Source organism: Oncorhynchus tshawytscha, linkage group LG06 (genome assembly GCF_018296145.1).
Source record: "Oncorhynchus tshawytscha isolate Ot180627B linkage group LG06, Otsh_v2.0, whole genome shotgun sequence".
NCBI classification, from domain to species: Eukaryota; Metazoa; Chordata; class Actinopteri; order Salmoniformes; family Salmonidae; genus Oncorhynchus; species Oncorhynchus tshawytscha.
The window spans coordinates 66,341,439-66,368,931 of NC_056434.1; the positions used below are offsets into that span (position 1 = coordinate 66,341,439).

At 40.8% G+C, this 27,493-nt stretch overlaps 2 protein-coding genes across 3 annotated transcripts in view; both read right to left on the reverse strand.

The window, feature by feature from the left end:
- Positions 1-9,929, reverse strand: part of bmpr1aa (bone morphogenetic protein receptor, type IAa) — a 65,646-nt gene extending 55,717 nt beyond the window's left edge. The window contains exon 1 of one of the 2 annotated variants that reach the window (XM_024424630.2): positions 9,631-9,929. The gene's annotated coding sequence lies outside the window, so the exon portion shown is untranslated. The remainder of the gene's footprint in view (positions 1-9,630) is intronic. The other variant, XM_024424629.2, reaches the window with a different exon arrangement.
- A 3,197-nt stretch (positions 9,930-13,126) lies between these two features.
- LOC112253521 (LIM domain-binding protein 3) overlaps positions 13,127-27,493 on the reverse strand; it is a 61,241-nt gene continuing 46,874 nt past the window's right edge. The window contains exons 11-17 of the mRNA XM_024425468.2: positions 26,811-26,974; positions 16,712-17,040; positions 16,246-16,612; positions 15,947-16,127; positions 15,709-15,829; positions 15,360-15,475; positions 13,127-15,238 (exon numbers count right to left, since the gene is read on the reverse strand). Of these exons, the coding sequence (XP_024281236.1) occupies positions 15,149-15,238; positions 15,360-15,475; positions 15,709-15,829; positions 15,947-16,127; positions 16,246-16,612; positions 16,712-17,040; positions 26,811-26,974 (1,368 nt within the window). The 3' untranslated portion in view covers positions 13,127-15,148. The remainder of the gene's footprint in view (positions 15,239-15,359; positions 15,476-15,708; positions 15,830-15,946; positions 16,128-16,245; positions 16,613-16,711; positions 17,041-26,810; positions 26,975-27,493) is intronic.

Here is a 27,493-nt window from a genome sequence, read left to right on the forward strand (position 1 = left end):
CAATTTTGCTTTCATCTGACCAGAGCACCTTCTTCCACATGTTTGGTGTGTCTCCCAGGTGGCTTGTGGCAAACTTTAAACGACACTTTTTATGGATATCTTTAAGAAATGGCTTTCTTCTTGCCACTCTTCCATAAAGGCTAGATTTGTGCAATATACAACTGATTGTTGTCCTATGGACAGAGTCTCCCACCTCAGCTGTAGATCTCTGCAGTTCATCCAGAGTGATCATGGGCCTCTTGGTTGCATCTCTGATCAGTCTTCTCCTTGTATGAGCTGAAAGTTTAGAGGGACGGCCAGGTCTTGGTAGATTTGCAGTGGTCTGATACTCCTTCCATTTCAATATTATCGCTTGCACAGTGCTCCTTGGGATGTTTAAAGCTTGGGAAATCTTTTTGTATCCAAATCCGGCTTTAAACTTCTTCACAACAGTATCTCGGACCTGCCTGGTGTGTTCCTTGTTCTTCATGATGCTCTCTGCGCTTTTAACGGACCTCTGAGACTATCACAGTGCAGGTGCATTTATACGGAGACTTGATTACACACAGGTGGATTGTATTTATCATCATTAGTCATTTAGGTCAACATTGGATCATTCAGAGATCCTCACTGAACTTCTGGAGAGAGTTTGCTGCACTGAAAGTAAAGGGGCTGAATAATTTTGCACGCCCAATTTTTCAGTTTTTGATTTGTTAAAAAAGTTTGAAATATCCAATAAATGTCATTCCACTTCATGATTGTGTCCCACTTGTTGTTGATTCTTCACAAAAAAATACAGTTTTATATCTTTATGTTTGAAGCCTGAAATGTGGCAAAAGGTCGCAAAGTTCAAGGGGGCCGAATACTTTCGCAAGGCACTGTAGGTACCGAGATGAGATCCTCAGACCCCTTGTGAGACCATATGCTGGTGCGGTTGGCCCTGGGTTCCTCCTAATGCAAGACAATGCTAGACCTCATGTGGCTAGAGTGTGTCAGCAGTTCCTGCAAGAGGAAGGCATTGATGCTATGGACTGGCCCGCCCGTTCCCCACACCTGAATCCAATTGAGCACATCTGGGACATCATGTCTCGCTCCATCCACCAACGCCACGTTGCACCACAGACTGTCCAGGAGTTGGCAGATGCTTTAGTCCAGGTCTGGGAGGAGATCCCTCAGGAGACCGCCACCTCATCAGGAGCATGCCCAGGCATTGTAGGGAGGTCATACAGGCACGTGGAGGCCACACACACACACACACACTACTGAGCCTCATTTTGACTTGTTTTAAGGACATTACATCAAAGTTGGATCAGCCTGTAGTGCGGTTTTCCACTTTAATTTTGAGTATGACTCCAAATCCAGACCTCCATGAGTTGATACATTTGATGTCTATTGATAATTTGTGTGATTTTGTTGTCAGCACATTCAACTATGTAATGAAAAAAGTATTTAATAAGAATATTACATTCATTCAGATCTAGGACGTGTTCCCTTTATTTTTTTGAGCAGTATATATATATATATATATAATGAAATAAACAGTCCCCCTAGTAGGTATAGTTTATCTATATGAAAATAGTATATATTTTTTTACCAATCCTAAAATTAATGTAGGCCCATTTTAGGACGGTTTTGACAGTTATTTTATTTTCACAATGGTCTTCATCCATAACCAGCAGTTACCCGGTTATTCTAGTAGTCAGAACGTTGGGCCAGTAACCGACCGAATCCCCGATATGACAAGGTCAAAATCTGTCTTTCTGCCCCTGAGCAAGGCAGTTAACCCACTGTTCCCATCTCTGATTGAGAGGGGTTGGGTTAAATGCAGAAGACACATTTCAGTTATGTAACTGACTAGGTATCCCCTTTCCGTTTTATTAGATTACTGTCACAGCTCTAACATACATTTTATTCCCGTATTCTAAACAGAGGTACACTACAACAGGACTTTCTCTTGGTTTGCACCATCTCTATTGCAAAAAGACCATTTGCCTTAGACCGGATATAGGATTTCCCCCAAAAACAGATGTCCCAACCCGGAAATGAGAGAAAGGCCCGTTGATACCCACATCGGCCACCCATGCTCGAAAGGACTCACTAAAAAAGCTATTCTGCAAATGTATGGTCAAATCCAGGTGGGAAACGGATGACAGGGTTAGTTTACAGGGGATAGGAAAGGAGCTGGAGCCATACTAACTTCAAAAGATTAAATCACACAACTCAGGCAAAATAATTACCCCAAAATAAAATGCAAACCCTCCAAGAGAAAGAATGATGAACACTATAAACTTGATCTCCTTTCCTTTATCTGGGTAATCCAGTATTTACAATCATGGCACAGTTTGAAAAAGAAAGCAGAACATAGGATAAACTGCATCATATCATAGGCATTAACTGTTTATCAACTTTTCTCGTTTACAAAGACAAAACAAGACAAAAAGATTCAGAACCCCCCCCAGTTTTCTGAATATTCCAGCATTTGAATTCTCCAGGAATGCTATCCTTTTAGTTGCCTTCAACATTTAAACACAAAAAAACAGCATTCTTTCACAGAAGCATTAAGGTCTCCATCATACAATGCTTGATTTTATAAATCACATTGCTCAAAATAAGAACATTTTCTTAGTTTACAAATAAGGGATTTCCCAATATAAAACTACATTAAAAAAACTCCCTGGCCTTTTCTACTTTATCCATTAAAAGATACAAAATCATTTCAGTTGCCATCCACACAATCTCTGTCCCTCCCTCTGTTCACATTAGCGTGAGCTCTAAATTATTCACTCGGATGGCTCAGTGTATTTAAAGAAAGATCAATACCATTAAAGGACAACTGAAGCTTGCATGGTAAATATCATCAAGGCCAGTCATTCTTAAACCAATAATGTAGAACAAACCTATACCATGCCACTAAACTCTTCACTGCATGTCAATGAAAGGCTGTTGAGTCGAAATGGATGGAAGACAAACGTTTGCACACCTGAACCCTTCTAAGTCAATCACTATTCAACAAGTGCAGGGAAGATGTAAACATTTGAAGACTCGATAAATGGCTTCTCGCACACTGTGCGCATATATTGGAAAAACTAAATGGGCTATTCCTTTACAGGCAACATGTTGAATTAGGGCTGGGTGATATCGTTGTTTAAGGTATACCGCTACGGATCCAAACAGCTTAAAATGTTGATACAATGCACAAAAAAAATAAAGAAATAAGATTACTTCACCTAGCTAGGTTTCCATCCAATTGGCAACATTCTCATGTGAATATTCTAAAATCTGCATAAAACCTAAACGCACATGTTCCCACCAACTGACTTGTTGCCGTTAAAAGGCTGTGCGTGATGACGTAGTGCACATCAAATTAGTTTTGCAGTTAAATTCCAATGTACCAAATTTAAAAAAAACATGTTAAATGGGTTTCTATTGCATTTAACTCTTCTGATGGTTTGCACCAAAAAATAATTGCTTTATATAGTGACTGTGCCCACTCTGGTATTGGCACGGGCGCTCTAGCCAACAGTGCTGTCTGTGAGCTGCTGGCTAGAGTGCACGTATAGCCTACATGAGATTATATGGACAAAAGTGAGATTTCTATTTTTTCAAACGGCAGCCAAATATTGATTATCAACAGCATAAGACTCGATATTCATTGGAAAGGAACATCAAGCTCATCCCCCCCTTGCACTTTCACCACCCTGTGAAGTTCATAATTTATTTCATCTTTAGTTTAATAAACTGCATGCTTTCCCAGCAAGTCCTAATGGGAGGACCACACAACGTGATATCAAATTTACTTCGATAGGATGGTTATTATATCAATATTTGCCCATAGAAGCAGTTCCATAGACATTTCTCGCATAATTAATTTTACAGACACAAAAAGATCACCTTGTCTAGCATATTTTGTTTCAACATTTGGAAAGTCTACCAAAATATATTCAGTTTCCATCAAGCCTGTCATTTTTATTTATTTTATCCGACATGTACTATATTCGCATAAAAAAGGTTGGCTGTAAATATGGTTATAGTCAGTTGTCCTCGTTTGGTTCAGTATAAAACAAAATCAGAATGACCCATTAAAACCACTTAGAATTCATTTGTTGCCATCCTAGGGTCATGCACTACTCATAAAACGTATTTAGAACTTATATTGTTCAGAAACATAAAATAAAACGCCATATCGGATTTTTTTTTCTTTTTTTAAAGTGATCTAGCCTAATATTTTGGTCATATCGCCCAGCCTTGTGTTGAATTGTTACATATGTAAATACATCTTTGCCACAAGAAAACAAAGTGTACAGAATGCAAATGGATGAAATGTCAAGAGAATAAAATGTCCAGCATATTTTCAAAAGCCAGCGTGAATTGCTACAGGTTTATACAGCCTACGGGGAGCAGAGCAAACTTAGGCTGTAAACTGTATATTGGGGTATTTGGAAAGAGCGACAGGGTGTTTTTTCAATACAATCTAAACAATTTATTCGAAGTTTAATACATTGAATATGTGTAGCTTTCACCTGTCAGATCATTTTTCATTATGAAGCTTACCGGTAGTACCCAGGCACGTGGTGTTTATTTACAAGCACACAATGAAGAGAGACTGTGGCCTTGAGTCACTCAATGTTGTGCGGCACGCGCCAGGTGATCTAGTTACAGACTGGAATTCACAATTAAATGTTTTCCAGCAAGACATCTTATAACTATTAAGTTAACTGTCTAAAATGTGCTAAATTCTCTGCAGTTCGACATTTGACTTGATCATTTAGTAACTAAGTTCGCTATCTAGCTAAGTGTTTTGCTTGCCGGTAACAGCAGAGAATCCCCTACTTGTTAGCGTTGCTAACCTTAGGATTACAAAAGCTCAGAGGAGTTTGAAAATAGCAGCCCTTGTATTCAGTGTTGGTATTACCAAATATCCCAGTATGGCACAATGTCGGTATGAAGGTATGACAATCTGGATACCACCCAAGCCTAGAGCACTCCTAACCTCCATCGTTCACTGGGTGAAACAGTGCTCTGTGTACATTCTAATGGTGATGGGTTAGAGTTAAAGTCTCTATTTATCTGCTTCTCTACGCTCCAGAGAGGCTGCTGGAGTCTGAGGTGGATGTATGGAGAGAGAGTAGGATTGCATGTTTTCTTCCGCCATCTCAGCCACTCTGTCTCCAGGCTGAGGGGATGGGGAGGGGGGTTATGGGAAGGAGAGGGGGGTTGGCTGGGGGAGGCGCAGCAGAAAGAGGAAGGCGTTGGGATTTGAAACTTGATCCGTGCGCTGCCCCTTCCCTCCCCGCCTTCATCTCCACCACCTTCCCACTGCCACCTCGCCAGAAAGCCTTTGAGACTCCCCGAGCAATCTGATCCCTCACTCTGTCTCAGATTGGAAACGCTCTCAGAGAGGGGAGAGAGGGCTGCAAGACAACAGAAGCAAGGCAGGGGGAAAGACATTCTTAAACATAAAGGGAGGTTAGAAAAACAAGCATTGTGGATTTAAAGTGCTTGAGAAAATATATGAGCAGGAGAATGTTTTGCTTCCCTCTTTCCCTCCACTAAGAGCAAGCAAGAGCAGGCAAGTTCTGGTTTATGTTAGACTTTAGTACTGAAACAACTGTATTTCTAGGAAATAAATAGTCCTATCAATACACACACCACATACTAAGAATGGACTTCATGAAAACAATGTAGGTTATTTAATGAAAGTACATTCATAAGCATATTTTGATTTCCCACATGTAGGCTATGCCCATTTCAAAGTTCAACTGCAATGGCAGCTGTCGAGCAGGAGCATGGGAGACAAAACAAATGGCCCATGCGTGATAATCATTCTATTAAAAAGATGATACTTCCATCTAGCTATATCCTCCTGATAAACAGCAAACCTATGATCTGTACATCATGTGCATATAAATCATATCAGAATTATGTACCAGTTACTGAATCCATGCCCATTCCTGTCTAAACTCCATTACGTTCACAGTAACAGAGCTCTGGCTAATGAATCACCCTCCGCTGCAGAGCAGGGCTAGACTCCTGCTAGTCACTGTGTCAGATCAAGATACTGGGTACACAATTACTGCTAGAGACACTAGGCTTAGGTCTATATGAACTATGAAGACTTTCAGCCATGTCTAAATATTGACATTTCTTGTCAAGTGCTTATGGTTTGAATACCTGGAACAATCCCCACCATGAGATTATTAGCCATTCTTCCTCTACCTCTTCATCCTCGCCTAGTCTCCCTCCCCAACTACTGGCCTGTGTTATTTCAGTAATGGAGAGCCCCGGGGTAAGCCGTAGAATGTTCAGCTGTCTGGCATATGTATAATGTTAGACTTTAGATTTAATTTATTTTTCCTCCCCCTTTATAAATCTACTTCTCCTACCCCATGCCTCTCCTCCAGGCCCCTTAAAGTAGACAGTTTCACAGTCAGGTCCTCCATCTGGTTTTTGACCTCCCTACGTTCCGGACCCCTTTCACTCCAAGGTTGCCTTCAGCATTGGATTGTGGGTAGCACAATGCAGTGCCATCCCACTCCAGGCTCAGATTAAAGCCAGCTATTCACTTTGTACAGATGAGAAATAAGCATGGCCAAAAATGTTCCATTCAGATGTGACTGACACCCCATGAGAGAGAGGAGACACTGAGTATTTTCCCTGTGAAAAGCAGACCTCTACTGAAGTAGTGTGTGTATGAGTGTTTGGAGTGTGTGTATTACTAGATTTGAAGGTGTCTCACTAACAAGGTTCGCTGATTGAATGTGGTGTGTATAATTGAGGCCTTCAACATTAGATTAAATATTGTGCCATACAACTGTAATTTCAATTTAGGCCACATACCACATCCAGACAAATGAACTAGCAGGGGACCAAAAACCTGAATTAATACTTTCATAATCACTGAGGACTTTATCACATTACATGTTGATGATAGAATCATTTATGATGAGCAATGATGATAGTCCACAGGGAATTCAACCGTTGACCTGGCACCATTTTATGGGCTCCTAACCAACTGTGCTATTTTGTTTGTTTTTTTCGCAACGTTTGTAACTTATTTTGTACGTAATGTTGCTGCTACAGTCTCTTATGACCAAAAAGAGCTTCTGGACATCAGAACAACAATTACTCACCTCGAAATGGACAAAGATTTTTTCTTTAATGAGTCCTACGCAAAGGATATACTGCTTTCCCGAGACCAGGCCCAAATCAGTGTCATTCGCGTGAAGACGGAAATACAGGGGGCGGAGTTCGGGGCGTCTTGCGAGAATTCGTCGGCGAGTGTGTAAACCGCCACTACCATCCGTCCTATTGGCCAACGTGCAATCACTGGAAAATAAACTGTATGATCAAGACTATCCTACCAACGAGACACTCAAAACGGTAATATCTTATGTTTCACCAAGCTGTGGCTGAGCGACGACGCAAATAATCTAGAACTGGCTGGGGTTTCCGTGAATCGGCAGGACAGAGCAGTTACGTCTGGTAAGATGAGGGGCGAGGATGTGTGTCTATTTGCCAATAACAATGTCTAATATTAAAGAAGTCTCGAGGTATTGCTTGCTTGAGGTAGAGTACCTCATGATAAACTGTAAACCACACTATCTATATTATTCGTAGCTGTTTATTTACCACCACAACCCGACGCTGGCACTAAGACCGCACTCAATGAGCTGTGTTAGTCCATAAGCAAACAAGAAAATGCTTATCCAGAAATGACACTCATAGTAGCCTGGGACTTTAATGCAGGCAAACTTAAATCAGTTTTACCTCATTTCTACCAGCATGTCACATGTGCAACCAGAGGAGAGAGAAAAAAAATACTAGACCATCATAATTCTATCCTCCTGATTCCTGCTTACACGCAAAAACTAAAGCAGGGAGTACCAGTGTCTCGGTCAATGACGCAGATGCTACAGGACTGTTTTGCTAGCACAGACTGGAATATGTTCCGGGATTCATCTAATGGCATTGAGGAGTATACCACCTGTCAATCGGCTTCATCAGTAAGTGCATCAACGACATCGTCCCCACAGTAACGGTACATACATGTCCCAACCAGAAGCCATAGATTACAGGACAGAGATATACATTAATGTATTTATTTTAAACTTTATTTTTAATTATTTTCTTAACTATTTATTGAACTGCATTGTTGGTTAAGGGTTTGTAAGTAAGCATTTCACGGTACCTGTTGTATTCGGCGCATGCGACAAATAAAATTTGATAGCCTACCCAAAACTCCTTCATTCAAACTACGTGTGTGCTTATAGCTAGCAAATTGAGAGCTGATGTGAAGTCTCATTATTTAAATAGCGCTACACATAGGATTAGTGTAGGGAATTATTGTACCATATAAAAATTTATGTAAAATATATTTTCAATTAAACATTTGTTTTTACAGGTGTTTGTAAACTGTTGGACCAAATCCCAAAGTAAAAAAGGCTCAACTCCCGCTTAAAATATATATATATATTTCAGTTGGTACAATGATTAGCTATACTATTCAGTGCTTGTTTTCTCACAGACTGAAATTGAGCAAACAGTGTAGAATTAACAACCAGAACATAACAGAGCAATTTCCACTAAATAACACAGCCAAAGTCAGAACAGCTTTCCCATTTTGTCAGATGCGCCCCGCCCCCCCCCCGCAAATATCACAGCCAATCAACACTGGGGGGTTAGTAATAGTGTGAAACACTATCATTCCACTATTAGCAACATGTTCTGAAATGCAAAAAAAGTATCCTGTGTGTAACACCTATAAATAAGCATCATTAATGCCCACTTGTTATCAGTACTTGAGGTGGTAACATTATGCCTTCTTCAATCTTCTGGACCGTCAACACTTGTTACAAAACACACTCACAACGACAGAACAATGAATTGGCCTACTTTGAGACAACTGACCGTTTTTATCAGTGAACAACTAAAGTTACTGTTAGCAATGTATAATCAATACATTTAGGAACGTTAGGCTATAGCCTACTAGCTAGGCTTGTAAGTAAGTAAATTCAAAAATATTGTCTAACGTTACTTGTCAACAATGTTGACAATTAACTAAACGCAGTCAACCTCCGCAGAAAGGGAAAAATACTTGATTAATATCATAATTTGATACAAATGGTTCCAACCTCAAGACATTCACTCAGTACAATTTGTAACACATTGTTGCAATGTCTCCGGAAGCGCAGTAAGTACAATAATTGTTGCTGGCTAGCACCGCTCTGTGCTAACTAGCAAGACAACTTTCATTGTGTAAAGAGTGAATTAATTTATAAAACAATTTAAACTGGAGGCAAAAAATAAACAAATAATACTCTGGATAACCAATTCTGTAAATATCAAAGTTCAGTGTAAGGTTTGCTAGTCGAAGTAACGTTACTAGAAAACGAGTTAAGTGGCTAAGCTAACGTTAGCAGGCTAGCGCCAACAATCTAGTTCACTTATAGTAAACTCTGGCAAACAAGTGGCTACATTCAAAACACTGCCAACATAGTCTAACAAAAATAAAACTACAGCAACTTTTATAACGAATACAACTTTTCTTTAGCTACGTTCTGTTATTTTTCAGAAGCTAAAACAAACTTTTTCTAAAAAGTCAGAACAGAATTCACAGGTTTATGATGTAGCCTAGATGTAATCCCACCTCACCTTTTTCTCCAGCAGATGTGGCCAATCCTTTTGGTTCCGGGCGATCACTCCCTTATATCTATATATTTCGTATTGAAGTTGCAAAATGTTGTGTATATTTTCCAAAAATTCTGTTTTTACAACGGCCCAGCTCTCCTTGCTATGTTTCAGGCTCCGACTATGTCATTTGATCAAGCGCACATACCCAGTCCTGCGCGAGAAGAGATAATTCCAGACCAAAACCTTCCAATCACTGCAGCGAGTGCGCAACCATTTGAGGGGGAGCGGGTCGCGGTGGGAGTATTTCTGTGGATAATTCAAGTATGTCCCAATTACTTCTAACGCCCCCTGGCGTAAAATGGACAGATCTACTGTATTCGTATTTCTCTGACATGAAATTAGACACATGCATGCAGTATTCTACTCACAAATAGAACAGTCTGGAGAGTAAGAGACATATGTCAGAGAAGAAGGGTGGCGTGGAAGAGGGAGGAGGCAATGGGCTGGACAAGTATTGCAAACTGGAGAAGCAAAGAGAGGGTGAAAAAGGAGGACAAGGTGGAAAGGGCGAGTGAGGAGATGAGGGATTCAAAAACATGGATAAAGGAGATTAAGAACTAAAGGGTGGAAAGGATAGTGATGAGGAGGATAGGAGATGAAGAATAAGGGAGATGAGGTGGAACGATAAATCAATGTGAAAGACATTCACGCTGTGAAATAAAATGTTTATTGACAAATTTCAAAGATTCAACCTGTCCTAGAGATACCAGCAGCCTTTCAACATTGACTCCCATAATACAGGCAAACGTGGTTGTAAAACAAAAAATTGTAATTGGTAGTCTTTACTGAACAATATACAGGACATTAAGATCATGCTATTCAATACACAGCATGCATAAATTAAGGCCATCCCTCTAACACAGTCCATTCAGGATGTCCTCAATAGAGAGGAAATCAAGCCCATTTCCTTCCCAAGATTGATACACACACGCACAGATTCATCTCATACAATTATATATACCATGTCACAGTAGACTACTGTTCAAATCTAAAATCTTCAATGTATATCCTTTCTCCATGTAATTCTGTTCTGATAGCAGTCAGATGCAGTTCACTAAAAGCAATGCATAAAACGTTTTCCTATTTTGATGCATAGTTAGTGTTATCGCAGGCCAGGCATGGCGATACATTTGAAATATGGGGTTTTACACTCCAAATACATCAATGTTCCACATAAAAATACCTTGTTTATAAAGACGATAGGGTTCTAAGTACAAATGCAGCAAGATATGAAACAAGGTAATGTGTTATTGATAATATACAATAGAAAAATGACAATCCTATTCCCCCAACACAGTCCAGCCCCCAAAAATAAAATCATACAACTACTCAAAGATCAAGGCCATATTTCAGTTAGTGCTTCAAAAACAAATGAATGTAAATAATTAAATAAATTATCAGATTTTAGTGGTTGTTATATCATTCCAAATATGTCTATTTTAAGAAAAATACTTTCCCCCATCAAAACACAGAACATGGAAGAAGAAGCAATCCCTTTTACACACTGGATATACATCTTGCAGCCTTACAAGTGTTTAATATACAGCAATACAGAAATAACATGTGAACCAAAATCAGAAAGACCACTCAGCAAACTAAAACTGACATTAAAAGGGATCATCTTAATACAGTGTCATAGCAAAGTAACATGTGTGCCATAGATTGTTTAGGGAGAACTAGCCAGGAGGGAGGAAAGAATTGAGAGTGAAGTGAATGATGAGGATACGTATGGTCTCTCTATACAGAGGGCAGAGATGCAACATGAGAGACCTCTTACCTAAATGGAATGAATGACAAACAGCAGAGAGAAGTTATGGTCATATTTGGGAATGGACTGTGAAATTATATAAAACTGTAATATATGTGATACACTATTGTTTTATAGTGTTATTGCCAATGTTGACTACACAAGTGAGCATTGGAACCACATACAGTATCAGTCAAAGGTTTGGACACACCTACTCATTCAAGGGTTTTTCTTTATTTTTTACTATTTTCTAAATTGTAGAATTCAGCAATATGGCACGAGGGTGTGTGGTATACAGTCTGATATACCACGGATGTCAGCCAATCAGCATTCAGGGCTCAAACCACCACGTTTATAATAACAGTGAAGACATCAAAATGATGAAAAAGCACATATGGAATTATGTAGTAACCAAAAGTGTTAAACAAATCAAAATATATTTAATATTTGAGATTCTTCAAAGTAGCTACCCTTTGCCTTGATGACAACTTTGCACACTCTTGGCATTATCTCAACCAGCTTCATGAGATAGTCACCTGGAATGCATTTAAATTAACAGGTGTGCCTTGTTAATTTGTGGAATTTCTTTCCTTCTTAATGTGTTTAAGCCAATCAGTTGTGTTGTGACAAGGTATGGGGTGGTATACAGAAGATAGCCCTATTTGGTAAAAGACCAACTCCATATTATAGCAAGAACAGCTCAAATAAGCAAAGAGAAATGACAGCCCATCATTACTTTAAGAAATTAAGCTCAGTCAATCCGGAAAATTTCAAGAACTTTCTTCAAGCGCAGTCGCAAAAACCATCAAGCGGTATGATGAAACTAGATCTCACAAGGACCATCACAGGAAAGGAAGACCCAGAGATACCTCTGCTGTAGAGGATAAGTTCATTAGAGTTACCAGCCTCAGAAATTGCAGTCCAAATAAATGCTTCACTGAGGTCAAGTAACAGACACATCTCAACATCAACTGTTCAGAGGAGACTGGGCCAAGAAACACAAGCAATGGACATTAGACCAGTGGAAATCTGTCCTTTGGTCTGATGAGTCCAAATTTGAGATTTTTGGTTCCAACCACCATGTTTTTGTGAGATGCAGAGTAGGTGAATGGATGATCTCCGCATGTGTGGTTCCCACCGTGAAGCATGGAGGAGGAGGTTTGATGGTGTAGCGGTGCTTTGCTGGTGACACTGTCTGTTATTTATTTAGAATTAAAGGCACACTTAACCAGCATGGCTACCACAGCATTCTGCAGCGATACGCCATCCCATCTGGTTTTCGCTTAATGGGACTATCATTTGTTTTTCATTAGGACAATGACCCAAAACACACCTCCAGGCTGTGTATAGGCTATTTGTCCAAGAAGGAGAGTGATGGAGTGCTGCATCTGATGACCTGGCCTCCACAATCACCCGACCTCAACCCAATTGAGGTGGTGTGGGATGAGTTGGACCGCAGAGTTAAGGAAAAGGAGGCAACAAGTGCTCCGCATATGTGGGAACTCCTTCAAGACTGTTGGAAATGCATTCCTCTTGAAGTTGGTTGATATAATGCCAAGAGTGTGCAAAGCTGTCATCAAGGCAAAGGGTGGCTACTTTGAAGAATATAAAATATATTTGGATTTGTTTAACACTTTTTTTGGTTACTACATGATTCCAACTGTGTTATTTCATAGTTGTGATGTCTTCACTATTATTCTACAATGTAGAAAATAGTAAAAATAAAGAAAAACCCTTGAATGAGTAGGTGTGTCCAAACTTTTCACTGGTACTGTATATTGACAGTTTGGGCTGATGACAAGGTCTTTCGGATACCAGGTAACACAAAATCGCATTGCCTAAAAATGGCCTTACTGGGATGCACAGCCATTTTATCATCAACTTTCAGTTCTACCCATCTTGATTAAGCATTATGTCCTCTTCCTCTTGGCAAAATTCACAATATAGATTATGTATCTGATTATGGAGGAAGTGTCAATACAGTATATGGCTGACACATGGGGTCTGTAAAAAATATTGACATTGAGCTGTTGCGTAAGATCAGTGTACAGGGGTGACAAATAGCTTTGCAGTGTTTGCTGGGGTGGGGCCAAGGGAACATACAGTGAGTGTATGATGTATAAATAGTGACTAGCATGTGAGGCATACCAAGTAGCCAGCATGGTTTCAACACTCTGTTGCACTCTAGTGGTTGGAAACTATATAACTAGTTTCAATATGCTGAACTTTAAAAAAACGAGTTGCTTAAACAACTATTTAGCAACAATTCAAGTCTTCCTTCATTTCCCTCAATGGTACCATGTAAGGTTTATTCTGAACTGGCACTGACTATGCTTTCCTTACACGTTGATCTACATACATACGCATATCAAAAGTACTTAGTCTAGTGTTCTCAGAGTTATGTCAAATCACAATAAACCTTGCTATTCCAGTGGCACAAATACATACAGTAACTAATACGGATGTTGCCTCAGTAGACATGCACTGACAATCATGTACAGACTCTTGCATGCATACATACACAAACACAGAAAATACACAGATGTACAAAATAAACTCAAAGTAAAGCATCTGTACACAAGCACAAGGTCACAACTGACCTTTAAGGTGTGTGCTAGTGAGAGCGAAATGATTGTGAATGGCTGTTTTTGGCCTTGACAGATATTTTCTATAAATTCTTGTTTAATTGTAGCGCTTCATACAGAGGATGCATAGACTTTTGCTGCGTAAAATGTATTTGTAAGACCCCAGGCCAGTGCTCGTCTCTCTTACATGCTGTAAAAAGATCCAGGGTACTTCCTCGATTTCCACGTTTATGAGACACATTCCAAAACCCCTAACTTCCCTACCCCATAAATAGAGGTTTCCTCATCTTCTACCTGTATCCCTAAGGATGTATGTTACTACTGTATCATAATGTAACATATTGCTATCTTTGTATTGTTTTTTGACTGGATCTCAAATGAATCCAGGATGAAAAAGTTTGAGTGATGTACTTCATATAATACTATGAACCTCTGTATCATGCAGCTGTCAACAAAATGCAATATAACTTTTTTTGCTTTATCAGCAATATAAACATCCATGGATGTTATGCTTTCATTTTATTCTATGTAAATAAATACTATAACGGTCAAAGTTGCAATAAATATCACCTACTAAACTATAATGTATAATAATAGCTCTGAAATCCAACAGTATTAGTAGGCTTACATGTGTCATGATATACTGTAACAGTTCACAGTGTGAGGCATTATCATGTTAAATCTAGTGTATACAATCCTAAAACGGTCTTACTACATTCACTGCAAGCTATTTGTGTTTCGCTATTTGGGGTTTTACATTCAAAACAAAGCACACCGTGTTGCTGTGAAATAAGGCATCTTATTTACTGAAGAACCCTGCTACTCCACTCAGTCTGCATGTGTCTGTAGGCTGTAGCTCCAACCTCCCTGAGGCCCTCTAGGAACTCAGTGGAATAGCAAAGGGTTTACATCAGAATTCTCTGATATAAAATATACGTTAGAATTCATTTGTCAGTGAAATTAATAAACACAAACCTAACTAATATTTTGTCACGACTGACGGTCAATCTTGCCGCTATCATCTTCAGCTTGTATTTTTCATCATTAACACTGGGATCAATGCCCCCTCTACAGGGCTCATTGCCAAGGCTTGGGCATAGCTACGTAAGTACCTGCCCACCACCCAATAAGGCTGCAGATGGAGCATTTACACGTTGATGGCGTGAGCATGCTTCTTGCACAGGGGCTTGTCTTTCTTGGAGTAGAAGGGCTGGCCCTCCAGGTTCACATGGCACACCTGTGTGAGACAAACAGAATTGTGAATCTCACAAACCATCCATTTGTGTTACATTCCTAGAGATCTTAGTTATAACAGTTTTATACATCAGAAACATGTACAGCTGTGTAGTCATTCTTACTGCACAGACAAAGCAGGTATCGTGCCAGGTATGACCCAGTGCTTCAATGAACTTGTCTCCCGCTTCTACTGGGAAGTCACAGCCATGGCATTTGGTGCTGAAAAGTGAAATGTAATCTGAAAGAGAGAGGATAGACTGAAAACACTAGCAAATGGTGAAAATAGTAACAAAGTTACATGCATAAAAAATGTGTCTTTATGTGTATAATTCAAAATGTAGTTCAGTTGTAGAAGCTGCTTGCACAGAGTACATTATGGCAAAAATGTCAGCAGAAGCTGGTTTGGGCTCTAAAGGAAATATTTAACATTTGTGGCTTTTCATTATGTGCCATTCCATTTACGTAAAGTACCTTTCTCGCAGTAAGGCTCCCCATCCTCCATGTGGAATAGGCTGTTTCCAAAGGCATTGCCACAGGCAGCACACACAAAGCAGGTGGTGTGCCATGTCTGCCGCAGAGCATGCATCACCTCCTGCACAGGGACAAAAGGTTATTGTCTGGGTGCATTTGTGGTTATATGCTGCATAGGCTAAACAAAGCGCTTTTGTGTGTGTCATACATGTCTGTGTGTTTGTATTTGACATCTCACCCCCATGATCTTGGTGTTGCAGCGTGCACAGGTGGGGGCAAAGAACTCTCCGTAGCAGTTCTCACAGTACACTGCGTTCTGCTCCTCCACAAAGCTGCAGTCTGCCAACGATGTGTGGCAGTAGTGACAGTTGAACTCTTCTGGGTGCCAGGAGCGACCCAAGGCCACCAGGAAGGGTCCCCTGTAACGACAGATAGCGAATGAGGACAAAGGCGGTGACAACGGCCATTTCTGAAGCCAAACACTGTGTTTCTGTTTGAGTGGCTGTGTTTCCACTGACGGTGTATCGTTGTTGTTACCGGATCATGTTGTTGCAAGCGCCACAGAGGGGTGCTCTGCTGCTGTTGGCAGCAAAGCGCTCCGCCCTTTGGGCTACGCCCCGGGCAATGGGAGGGAAGGGGGCAGGGGCGGGGTTGTAGGGGGTGGGGCTGGGATTATAGGCAGGGCTTGGGGCAGAGGGAGGGGCATGGGCGGAGCCAGGGTTTGGGATGTAGGCCGGTGCTGGTGGGGCACTCTGAGGTAGAGCGGGCACTTTCATGCTGGTGCTGGTGCTCTTGCTGGGGTCAAACTTGTTGGCAAAAGAGTTGTCTGTGATCCAGGGTGGCCTGCTTGAGGGGGGTTCAGGGGCGGCCGGGGCTGTGGCTGGGGTTGGAACAGGGGCTGGAGCTATGACCCAAAGAGACACACGGTTAAGTCAACACTATCCATACTTACCATATTATTAACACAAACAAACGGCCACACAGCACCACCTGCTGTAACTACCTGGCACAATGCAGGCTGTGCTGACCACCTTGGGTGGAGGAGGGCCAACAGGGATATGGATGGAGCTTTGCTGCATGGGAGGAGGCTGCTGCATGGGATGTCGCTGCATAGGCGGGGCCTGGTGCATAGGGGGGCCCTGGTACATGGGTGGTCCCTGGTGCATTGGAGGCCCTTGGTACATGGGAGGTCCCTGCTGCATAGCAGGCCCCTGGTACATGGAAGGTCCCTGCTGCATGGGAGGTCCCTTCTGCATACAAAGCCCCTGGTACATGGATTGCCCCTGGTACATGGGAGGGGCTTTTTGCATGGGGGGAGCCTGGCCATATAGGCTGCAGAAGGATAAACAAGAAGCTGAGTGACATCATCACCACCTAAATTCAAACATATCTCTACTAGTCTTATTACTTCAGAAGTTTTCTGAACTGTCATTGATATATTATATAAACTATCTAAATTAGGAAACTGTACTACAAGTACCAGTTACTCATAAGGATACTGTTAAAGGGATACTTCAGGATCTTGGCAATGAGGCCCTTTATCTACTTTCCCAGAGTCAGATGAACTCATGGATATCATCTGCGTGTAGTTTGAAAGAAGTTGCTAACTAGCGCTAGCACAACTGCTTACTAGCATTGGCTCCTTGCGCTAGTTAGCATTGGTTCTAAAAACGACCTCTAACTTCCTTCATACTGGATGCAGAGACATAAACATCATATCCATCTGACCCTGCCAAAATCCTGACGTATCCCTTTAACACTAATATGCCTCATGATAAAACCTAGTATGCTGAACAGCCACCTATCTCCTTCCTGACTCTGTGTCCACATATGTTTTGAGTCTTACCTGGATCTCCTCCACTTCCCCAGACACGTTTAACGTAAAGGTTAGTGGGAGTTTAATATTGCAGAGACCCACAGAGAGATAGAGAGAGAGATAAAGACAGCCTGGTATCAGAGAGAGTGTTAGAACAGAGAGCCTCGGTTATAGCAGTGAGAGAGATTCACAGAGCCGCCAACCGATTTCATTTGAAAGGAGAGAGAAACAGGTTGATACATTTGTAAGAAAGGGGAAGGTTAAAACGCAGGTTAAATGAACACTGTCAAAGCATGATTATCATCCTTAGAGTTATAAATAGAGGGAGGGGAATAAGTGTGTGTTATTTCAAAGGTGAAATCGACAATAAGGGAAGGAAGCACACTATCCAGATGTTCTATGAGCAGTGCCATCTGGATAAGCTTCCCCACAGAAGTACCTGGAGACGGAGGCAGACTGTTGCAGACTGTAGCTATAACGCAACAGAAAAGGGTCTGGGGTCAAAAACGGGTCAAACACAGTTTTTTTGGATTAAGGCCATGTACACCTATACCTGCAAGATTACCAATAATGGCATCCAGTTTTTAAATATTTAATTTGCAGATTTTTCCATCTAATTTTTCTCCACTGTTTACTCTAAGATGGGGTGTAAATCAAGAATCATCCGATTTCTCATAAATTGTAACATTATCAGATCGCACCTGTTTCATGCTAACTGCTAGTCAGTCAGCCTAGTTTGACCACATAGTCAGCTGTGTAGCTTTTGAAGAGGGCAGCACCCAATAGTCCCTTTGAGGTGTTGGTGAACTTGGTGTCATAGTAATACCTTTGTGCGAGCACACATTCACACAAAGGAAAATTGTATGTCCTAGAGAGACAAATAAAACAGGTTCTGAAAATCCAAGATCCTAACACTGCCAAACCAAATGAAATTGATACACAGCTCTGCTCCTATATACCATATTTGTATTCATCACCATCAATCAAGGAAACCATATATGATACAGCACACACACACATGCACAAAACCACTCATATTCTACACTCTGCACACAACCACCACAACTGGCTCCATTGCAAAGGCCAACACGCCTTGCAACATTAGTTAACACATCCAAAATCCACATTAAAGAGAAAACAATGACATCATTATTAGGAATCTGTAAGGTGAGCCAGAGGACCCACTTCTCACAAACACACTAACATGCAGGCGAGATAAATTCCCTTCAAACCAGTGGTGTAAAGTACTTATGTAAAAATACTTTAGTTTCATGCCCTGATCTATTTCACCTGTCCATGTGATTGTCTCCACCCCCTCCAGGTGTCGCTTATTTTCCCCAGTGTATTTATCCCTGTGTTTCCTGTCTCTCTGTGCCAGTTCGTCTTGTATGTTTCCGAGTCAACCAGTGGTTTCCCCCATTCTCTTGCTTTTTGCCTTCTCCCTTTTCTAGCCCTCCCGGTTTTGACCCTTGCCTGTTTCATAACTTTGTACCTGCCTGCATGACCATTCTGCCTCCTGTGTCTGCATTTGGGTCTCGCCTTGTGCCTTGATAAAAATACTACTTAAGTCGTTTTTTGGGGTATCTGTACTTTGCTATTTTTATTTTAGACAACTTTTACATCACTACATTCCTAAAGAAATTAATGTACTTTTTACTCCATACATTCATTTTCCCTGACACCCAAAAGTACGTGTTACATTTCAGATGCTTAGCAGGACAGGAAAATGGTCCAATTCATGCACTTATCAAGAGAACATCCCTACTACCGCTGATCTGGCAGACTCTCTAAACATAAATGCTTAGTTTGTAAATTATGTCTGAGTGTTGGAGTGTGCCCCTGGCTATCCATAAAATTAAAAAACAAGAAAATCGTGCCGTCTGGTTTGCTTAATATAAGGAATTTGAAAAGATTTTTTACTTTTGATACTTAAGTACATGTTATCAATTACATTTACTTTTGATACTTAAGACCAAATACTTTTAGACTTTTACTCAAGTAATATTTTACTGGATGACTTTCACTTTTACTTGAGTCATTTTCTATTAAGGTATCTTTACTTTTACTCAAGTATGACAATTGGGTACTTTTTCCACCACTGCACATCATAAGTTGATATAACGTTCACAGTTTTAAGCAACTGTGGTCACCACACTGGCTCCAGGAGATCCCTATAAAGTACCACTATTACATTAAAACTAAAGGGTGGATGGATGTGTTTCCTTATTTAAGCCCGCTGTTTATACAAAACAAAAATGACAATGGTTGGCTGAACGACACAAACTGAGGGAGTAATATGTACCATACTCCTTGTTATGCAAAACTAACCAATGATTTAATATTATCCTCACTAGACACTTACAAATCGGAAGAGGGTATTTTACGAGCATATACAATTATTTATACAATGGTCCTCCTTTGTATGAGTCCCATTTAAAATGTTCACATGAGTACCAAATTCTACATCATTTGACCTTTTCAGCCATTGCACTTTTAAGCAGTACATCTATCAACAGCTGCTATTGCCTGTTGCCACTAGTTAGCCATTCAGTAGTTGATTAGAATGGTGCATCACAGCCATATAAACTCAGCAACAAAAAAAGTCCCTTTTTCAGGACCCTGTCTTTCAAAGATAATACGTAAAAATATAAATAACTTTACAGATCTTCATTGTAAAGGGTTTAAAAACTGTTTTCCATGCTTGTTCAATGAGCCAGAAACAATTCATGAACATGCACCTGTGGAACGGTCGTTAAGACCATAACAGCTTACAGACTGTTAAGGTAGGCTGTTAAGGTCACAGTTATGAAAACTTAAGACACTAAAGAGGGTCCTGACATGAACCTCCAGCATGACAATACCACCAGCCATACTGCTCGTTCTGTGTGTGATTTCCTACAAGACAGGAATGTCAGTGTTCTGCCATGGCCAGCGAAGAGCCCGGATCTCAATCCCATTGAGCACGTCTGGGACCTGTTGGATCGGAGGGTGAGGGCTAGGGCCATTCCCCCCAGAAATGTCCGGGAACTTGCAGGTGCCTTGGTGGAAGAGTGGGGTAACATCTCACAGCAAGATCGGGCAAATCTGGTGCAGTCCATGAGGAAGAGATGCACTGCAGTACTTAATGCAGCTGGTGGCCACACCAGATACTGACTGTTACTTTTGATTTTGACCCCCCTTCTGTCAAGGGACACATTATTCCATTTATTTGAGTCACATGTCTGTGGAACTTGTTCAGTTTATGTCTCAGTTGTTGAATCTTGTTAAGTTCATACAAATATTTACGCATGTTAAGTTTGCTGAAAATAAACGCAGTTGAAAGTGAGAGGACATATTTTTTTCTTGCTGAGTTTATCATTGATTTGCAGGATACAAATGATTGTGATTGACATTCAAGTGTTCACTGTTCTTTGACAAACTACCCCCCAAAATCATAATGAGTCCAGCCAGTGTGTAAGCTCGCAGTTGAGCAGCGACATGCAGAGTGAGCATGGAAGAGTGTGGGATAGAGGAGCTACCATCATCACTCGATGTGGTGCGATCTCCAACTGTGACTACTAGGTGCTCAACCAAGTGAGCTACTGTCATATCACTAATTGTGTGGCCTTCACAGGGTGAACAGTCCCCATAAATACCAATTCCAAGAGTATGCTTCTCCTTACTATGGCATGCAAAGGTCCAGACTTGAATGGGCCTGTAGGGATTTTGTGCGTTTGTTCATTTAAGAAACTGGTTGACCTGAAAATTCAAGATGAGAGATGGAATGTCAAAAAGACTACTTCAGAGAGTAATGTTAGCTACATTCTGCATTAAACAGGCATTTTTATATTTGGGTCAAACATATTTCACCATTAATGCTGTGAAGGGACTATTGACATTGTGGAGGAAGAGGTGCAAATTAGTCAAACAAAAACTTGAGTCAGCAATCGCAAATGCTGCCAAACCCCCACGAGCTTACACAGTGTACTTAAGCAGTCTGCAGTGTACATTCTGCACATCAAACCTCGTGGACCTTTTCCTTTCCATTCAGCTGTGATGGAGAGAACTAATTCAAAGAGCGTTGGAAAGAAGTTTGTCCCTGTGCAGGCAAGCAAAACAGTTGCACAGACCTAATTGCACTCAATAGCATGTTTCCAATTGGGGGCTGTTGCAGTTCATTTTGCACCACTTTTCAGATATAATTATTTGTATTTTCTTATGAAACATAGCCAATGTGAATAAAGCAATGCTGTAGTCATGGCCTTGCTCTTTTGATCCGGATAGTGTCCCACTCTCCAGTAAAAGTTTACATGTTTGTTTTTTACTCTCCTGTCCCATATCCCACACATACCTAAGCAACTCCGCACACCACCTGTCTGTGATGTGGTCAGTCTGTCTGTCAGTCACTGTGGCAGTCTGTTATGTTGCGTGTATACCTCAGGTGCTCGGTTCAGAACCCGAGGGCAGGGCTTTCGTTTGGGCAAAGTGCTGGTTCGGAACAGGGTGGGAGGTAGCCCTTGCTTCTAAACCTAGTTTCTTAACGAGAGTCAACAAGAGAGGTCTGAGAGACGGTTTAGGGCTCACTCCACATATACATTGATTACTTTGTATAAGAAATTCAATCTTAAACCCTCTCTGAAATACTACACTGTAATGGAAAAAATAAGGCAACACTATTTGGATAGTCCCTAATAGATGTGTTAGATACAGTACCAATCAAAAGTTTGGTCACACCTACTCAATCAAGGGTTTTTCTTTATTTTAGAATAATAGTGTAGAATAACAGTGAACACATCAAAACTATGAAATAACACAGTTGGAATCATGTAGAAACCAACAAAAAAAAGTGTTAAACAAATCTAAATATATTTTAGATTCTTCATAGTAGCCAAGAGCTTTGCATGCTCTTGGCATTCTCTCAACCAGCTTCATGAGTAATGCTTTTCCAACAGTCTTGAAGGAGTTCCCATATATGCTGAGCACTTGTTGGCTGCTTTTCCTTCACTCTGCGGTCCAACTCATCCCAAACCATCTCAGTTGGGTTGAGGTCGGGTGATTGTGGAGGCCAGGTCACCTACTCTGCATCTCACAAAGACACAGTGGTTGGAACCAAAAATCTCAAATTTGGACTCATCAGAACAAAAGGACAGATTTCCACCGGTCTAATGTCCATTGCTCATGTTTCTTGGCCCAAGCCAGTCTCTTCTTCTTATTGGAAACCTTTAGTAGTGGTTTCTTTGCAACAATTTGACCATAGCGGCCTGATTCAACCAGTTTCCTATGAAAAGTTGATGTTGAGATGTGCCTGTTACTTGAACTCTGTGAAGCATTTATTTGGGCTGCAATCTGAGGTGCAGTTACAGTTGAAGTCGGAAGTTCACATACACCTTAGCAAAATACATTTAAACTCAGTTTTTCACAATTGCTGACATTTAATCCTAGTAAAAATTCCCTGTTTTAGGTCAGTTAGGATCACCACTTAATTTTAAGAATGTGAAATGTTAGAATAATAGTAGAAAGAATGATTTATTTCAGCTTTTATTTCTTTCATCACATTCTCAGTGGATCAGAAGTTTACATTACACTCAATTAGTATTTGGTAGTATTGCCTTTAAATTGTTTAACTTTGGGACAGAAGTTTTGGGTAGCCTTCCACAAGCTATCTGTCGATATAGGACTCATGCTACTGTGGATACAGATACTTTTGTACCCGTTTCCTCCAGCATCTTCACAAGGTCCTTTGCTGTTGTTCTGGGAATGATTTGCACTTTTCGCACCAAAGTACGTCCAGCTCTAGGAGACAGAATGCATTTCCTTCCTTCCTGATTTCTTTTGATTTCCCACGATGTCAAGCAAAGAGGCACTGAGTTTGAAGGTAGGCCTTGAAATACATCCACAGGTACACCTCCAATTGACTCAAATGATGTCAATTAGCCTAATAGAAGCTTCTAAAGCCATGACATCATTTCATGGAATTTTACTGTTGTTGTTTAAAGGCACTGTAAGCTGTTTAAAGGCACAGTCAACTTAGTGTATGTAAACTTCTGACACACTGGAATTGTGATACAGTGAATTATAAGCTAAATAATATGTCTGTAAACAATTGTTTGAAAAATGACTTGTGTCATGCACAAAGTAGATGTTCTAACCGACTTGCCAAAACTATAGTTTGTTAACAAGACATTTGTGGAGTGGTTGAAAAACAAGTTTTAATGACTCCAACCTAAGTGTATGTAAACTTCTGACTTCTGTAACTCTGATGAACATATCCTCTGCAGCAGAGGTAACTCTGGGTCTTTCTTTCCTGTGGTGGTGCTTATGAGAGCCAGTTTCATCATAGCACTTGATGGTTTTGGCAACTGTGCTTGAAAAAACTTTAAAAGTTCTTGAAATTTTCCACATTGAGTAACCTTTATGTCTTAAAGTAATGATGGACTGTCATTTCGCTTTGCTTATTTGAGCTGTTCTTGACATAATATGGACTTGGTCTTTTACCAAATAGGGCGATCTTCATAACACCCCTACCCAACTGATTGGCTCAAATGCATTAAGCAGGAAAGAAATTCCACAAATGAACTTTAACAAGGCACACCTGTTAATTGAAATGCATTCCAGGTGACTACCTCATGAAGCGGGTTGAGAGAATGCCAAGAGTGTGCAAAGCTGTCATCAAGGCAAAGGGTGGCTACTTTGAAGAATCTCAAATAACATATCTTTTGATTTGTTTAACACCTTTTTGGATACTACATGATTCCATGTGTTATTTCGTAGTTTTGATGACTACACTATTATTCCACAATGTAGAAAATAGTCTAAAAAAAGAAAAAACCTTGCATGAGTAGGTATGTCCAAACTTTTGACTGGTACTGTATGTTCAATTAACTGTCAACATTCTATTTGTCCTATGTCAATACGTACAGTGGGGCAAAAAAGTATTTAGTCAGCCACCAATTGTGCAAGTTCTCCCACTTAAAAAGATGAGAGAGGCCTGTAATTTTCATCATAGGTACACTTCAACTATGACAGACAAAATTAGAAAAAAATCCAGAAAATCACATCGTAGGATTTTTAATGAATTTATTTGCAAATTAGTGGAAAATAAGTATTTGGTCACCTACAAACAAGCAAGATTTCTGGCTCTCACAGACCTGTAACTTCTTCTTTAAGAGGCTCCTCTGTCCTCCACTTGTTACCTGTATTAATGGCACCTGTTTGAACTTGTTATCAGTATAAAAGACACCTGTCCACAACCTCAAACAGTCACACTCCAAACTCCACTATGGCCAAGACCAAAGAGCTGTCAAAGGACACCAGAAACAAAATTGTAGACCTGCACCAGGCTGGGAAGACTGAATCTGCAATAGGTAAGCAGCTTGGTTTGAAGAAATCAACTGTGGGAGCAATTATTAGGAAATGGAAGACATACAAGACCACTGATAATCTCCCTCGATCTGGGGCTCCACGCAAGATCTCACCCCGTGGGGTCAAAATTATCACAAGCCAGTTTCATCATAGCACTTGATGGTTTTTGCAACTGTGCTTGAAAAAACTCTAAAAGTTCTTGAAATATTCCACATTGAGTGACCTTTATGTCTTAAAGTAATGATGGACTGTCATTTCGCTTTGCTTATTTGAGCTGTTCTTGCCATAATATGGACTTGGTCTTTTACCAAATAGGGCGATCTTCTGTATTAGATAGCACCCCGTGGGGTAAAAATGATCACAAGAACGGTGAGCAAAAATCCCAGAACCACACGGGGGGACCTAGTGAATGACCTGCAGAGAGCTGGGACCAAAGTAACAAAGCCTACCATCAGTAACACACTACACCGCCAGGAACTCAAATCCTGCAGTGCCAGACGTGTCCCCCTACTTAAGCCAGTACATGTCCAGGCCCGTCTGAAGTTTGCTAGAGAGCATTTGGATGATCCAGAAGATTGGGAGAATGGCATATGGTCAGATGAAACCAAAATAGAACTTTTTGGTAAAAACTCAACTCGTCGTGTTTGGAGGACAAAGAATGCTGAGTTGCATCCAAAGAACACCATACCTACTGTGAAGCATTGGGGTGGAAACATCATGCTTTGGGGCTGTTTTTCTGCAAAGGGACCAGGACGACTGATCTGTGTAAAGGAAAGAATGAATGGGGCCATGTATCGTGAGATTTTGAGTGAAAACCTCCTTCCATCAGCAAGGGCATTGGAGATGAAACGTGGCTGTATCTTTCAACATGACAATGAAAGAAAACGTTTGACCTCTGTCATTGCTAACAAAGGGTATATAACAAAATATTGAGATAAACTTTTGTTATTGACCAAATACTTATTTTCCACCATAATTTGCAAATAAATTCATTAAAAATCCTACAATGTGATTTTCTGGATTTTTTTCTAATTTTGTCTGTCATAGTTGAAGTGTACCTATGATTAAAATTACAGGCCTCTCATCTTTTTTAAGTGGGAGAACTTGCACAATTGGTGGATGACTAAATACTTTTTTGCCCCACTGTATGGCCTTTCTTGGTCCCCTAGATAGGACACAAAACGTTTATTAACATTAGACATCCTATTGACAAACTACCATTCATCTGCTGTGAAGGTCAAAACATGGTTATCTTTGAGGGTCCAAAAAATGTGTATAAACACAGCTCGGAATGGTCCACAAACCAAATCCAGGAGTCCAAGGCAGTGGCAGTGATGACCAACTACAGAAGCAACAGCCTGCACAGGCCCAGGGCATATGTTGTGTTAAGGCTGGTCAAAAAAAAAAAAAAACAGGATTAAGATGGATGGATGGTTATGATGATGAGGGCGTTACAGGTTTAAGGATGATGGTTTTTGCAGACTCGCTCTGTAATGACTACAGCACTCCACTGCATTGAGGCTCTCTGTTCTCACACCGCTCACAGACATGGGAGGTCAGGTCTTCCCAGTGTCTCTCTCCTCACAGGTTCCACACAGTCCAGGGGATCACAACACCAGACTGTTTGACTTACCGTGGACACTGAATATGGACACTCTCCCTTGTGAATGTACGAAACCCAAAGCCCTAGCCACTTACACACATACTGCTCATGAAACCTTTTACCGGTTTAGCTGGAACATGAAAACAAAAACACACATTTCAATCTATGTTCAATCAATCACGAAACAGATGACAAACGGGGAAAACATCAAAACAAAACAGTCCCCCTCAACGAAGGTACACACACAAATATAGCTACACACCAATTAAAGAGAAGAGCACCCAGTTGGCGGAGGACAATAAAACCACAACAGGCAAAAATGTTCAACCCACACAGAATTACCTCTCAGGGGTGGGTTCAGGGTCTACGGGGGCAGGCTCTGGAGACTGGTAAGCAGCAGTAGGCGAAGCTGCCTGATTGGGCGAAGCAGCGCTAGCAGGGAGAGCGACATGTGTGGGGCTGGTGGAAACTGGAGCATGCTCAACAGGGCTACTGCATAAGGAGGTTCAATTGCATTGAGAGAAAACCATCAGCAGTCTGGGGCCGAAATCCATATGTAGGGCTGTGTGTATATGAACTAGAGGGTTAATGTCAGCACAAATAGACCTGTAAGGTTATATGGCCTCAATCACATGCAAAACCAAAAGCCTTGACATTGCTCAGCCCAAAGCAAGGATGTCCATCAAGGAACAAATGGAGAAAGAGTAGGAAAATAAATCAATGACAATTATTCACAAGCCTTATCTTTCAATATCAGGATTTAGTGCCAGAAGTGAGGAAAAAAACCCTCTGCGGGAAAACAAAACCTCACAATCTGCTCATAATAAGATAAAAACGAATGTTTGAACTATCGATTTTGGGTGAGTCACTGGAGAAAGCGCAGAGACTGGCAGGGGTGAGTGGGGTGATACCTGGTTGTATTTCACTCTCAATGGAAAGCTGCCTAGCTGCTACTGCAGGAATCGATTGAGCATAATGGGGAATGATTAAATAACTGCGTCAAGACGAGCGCTTCATCAACCATG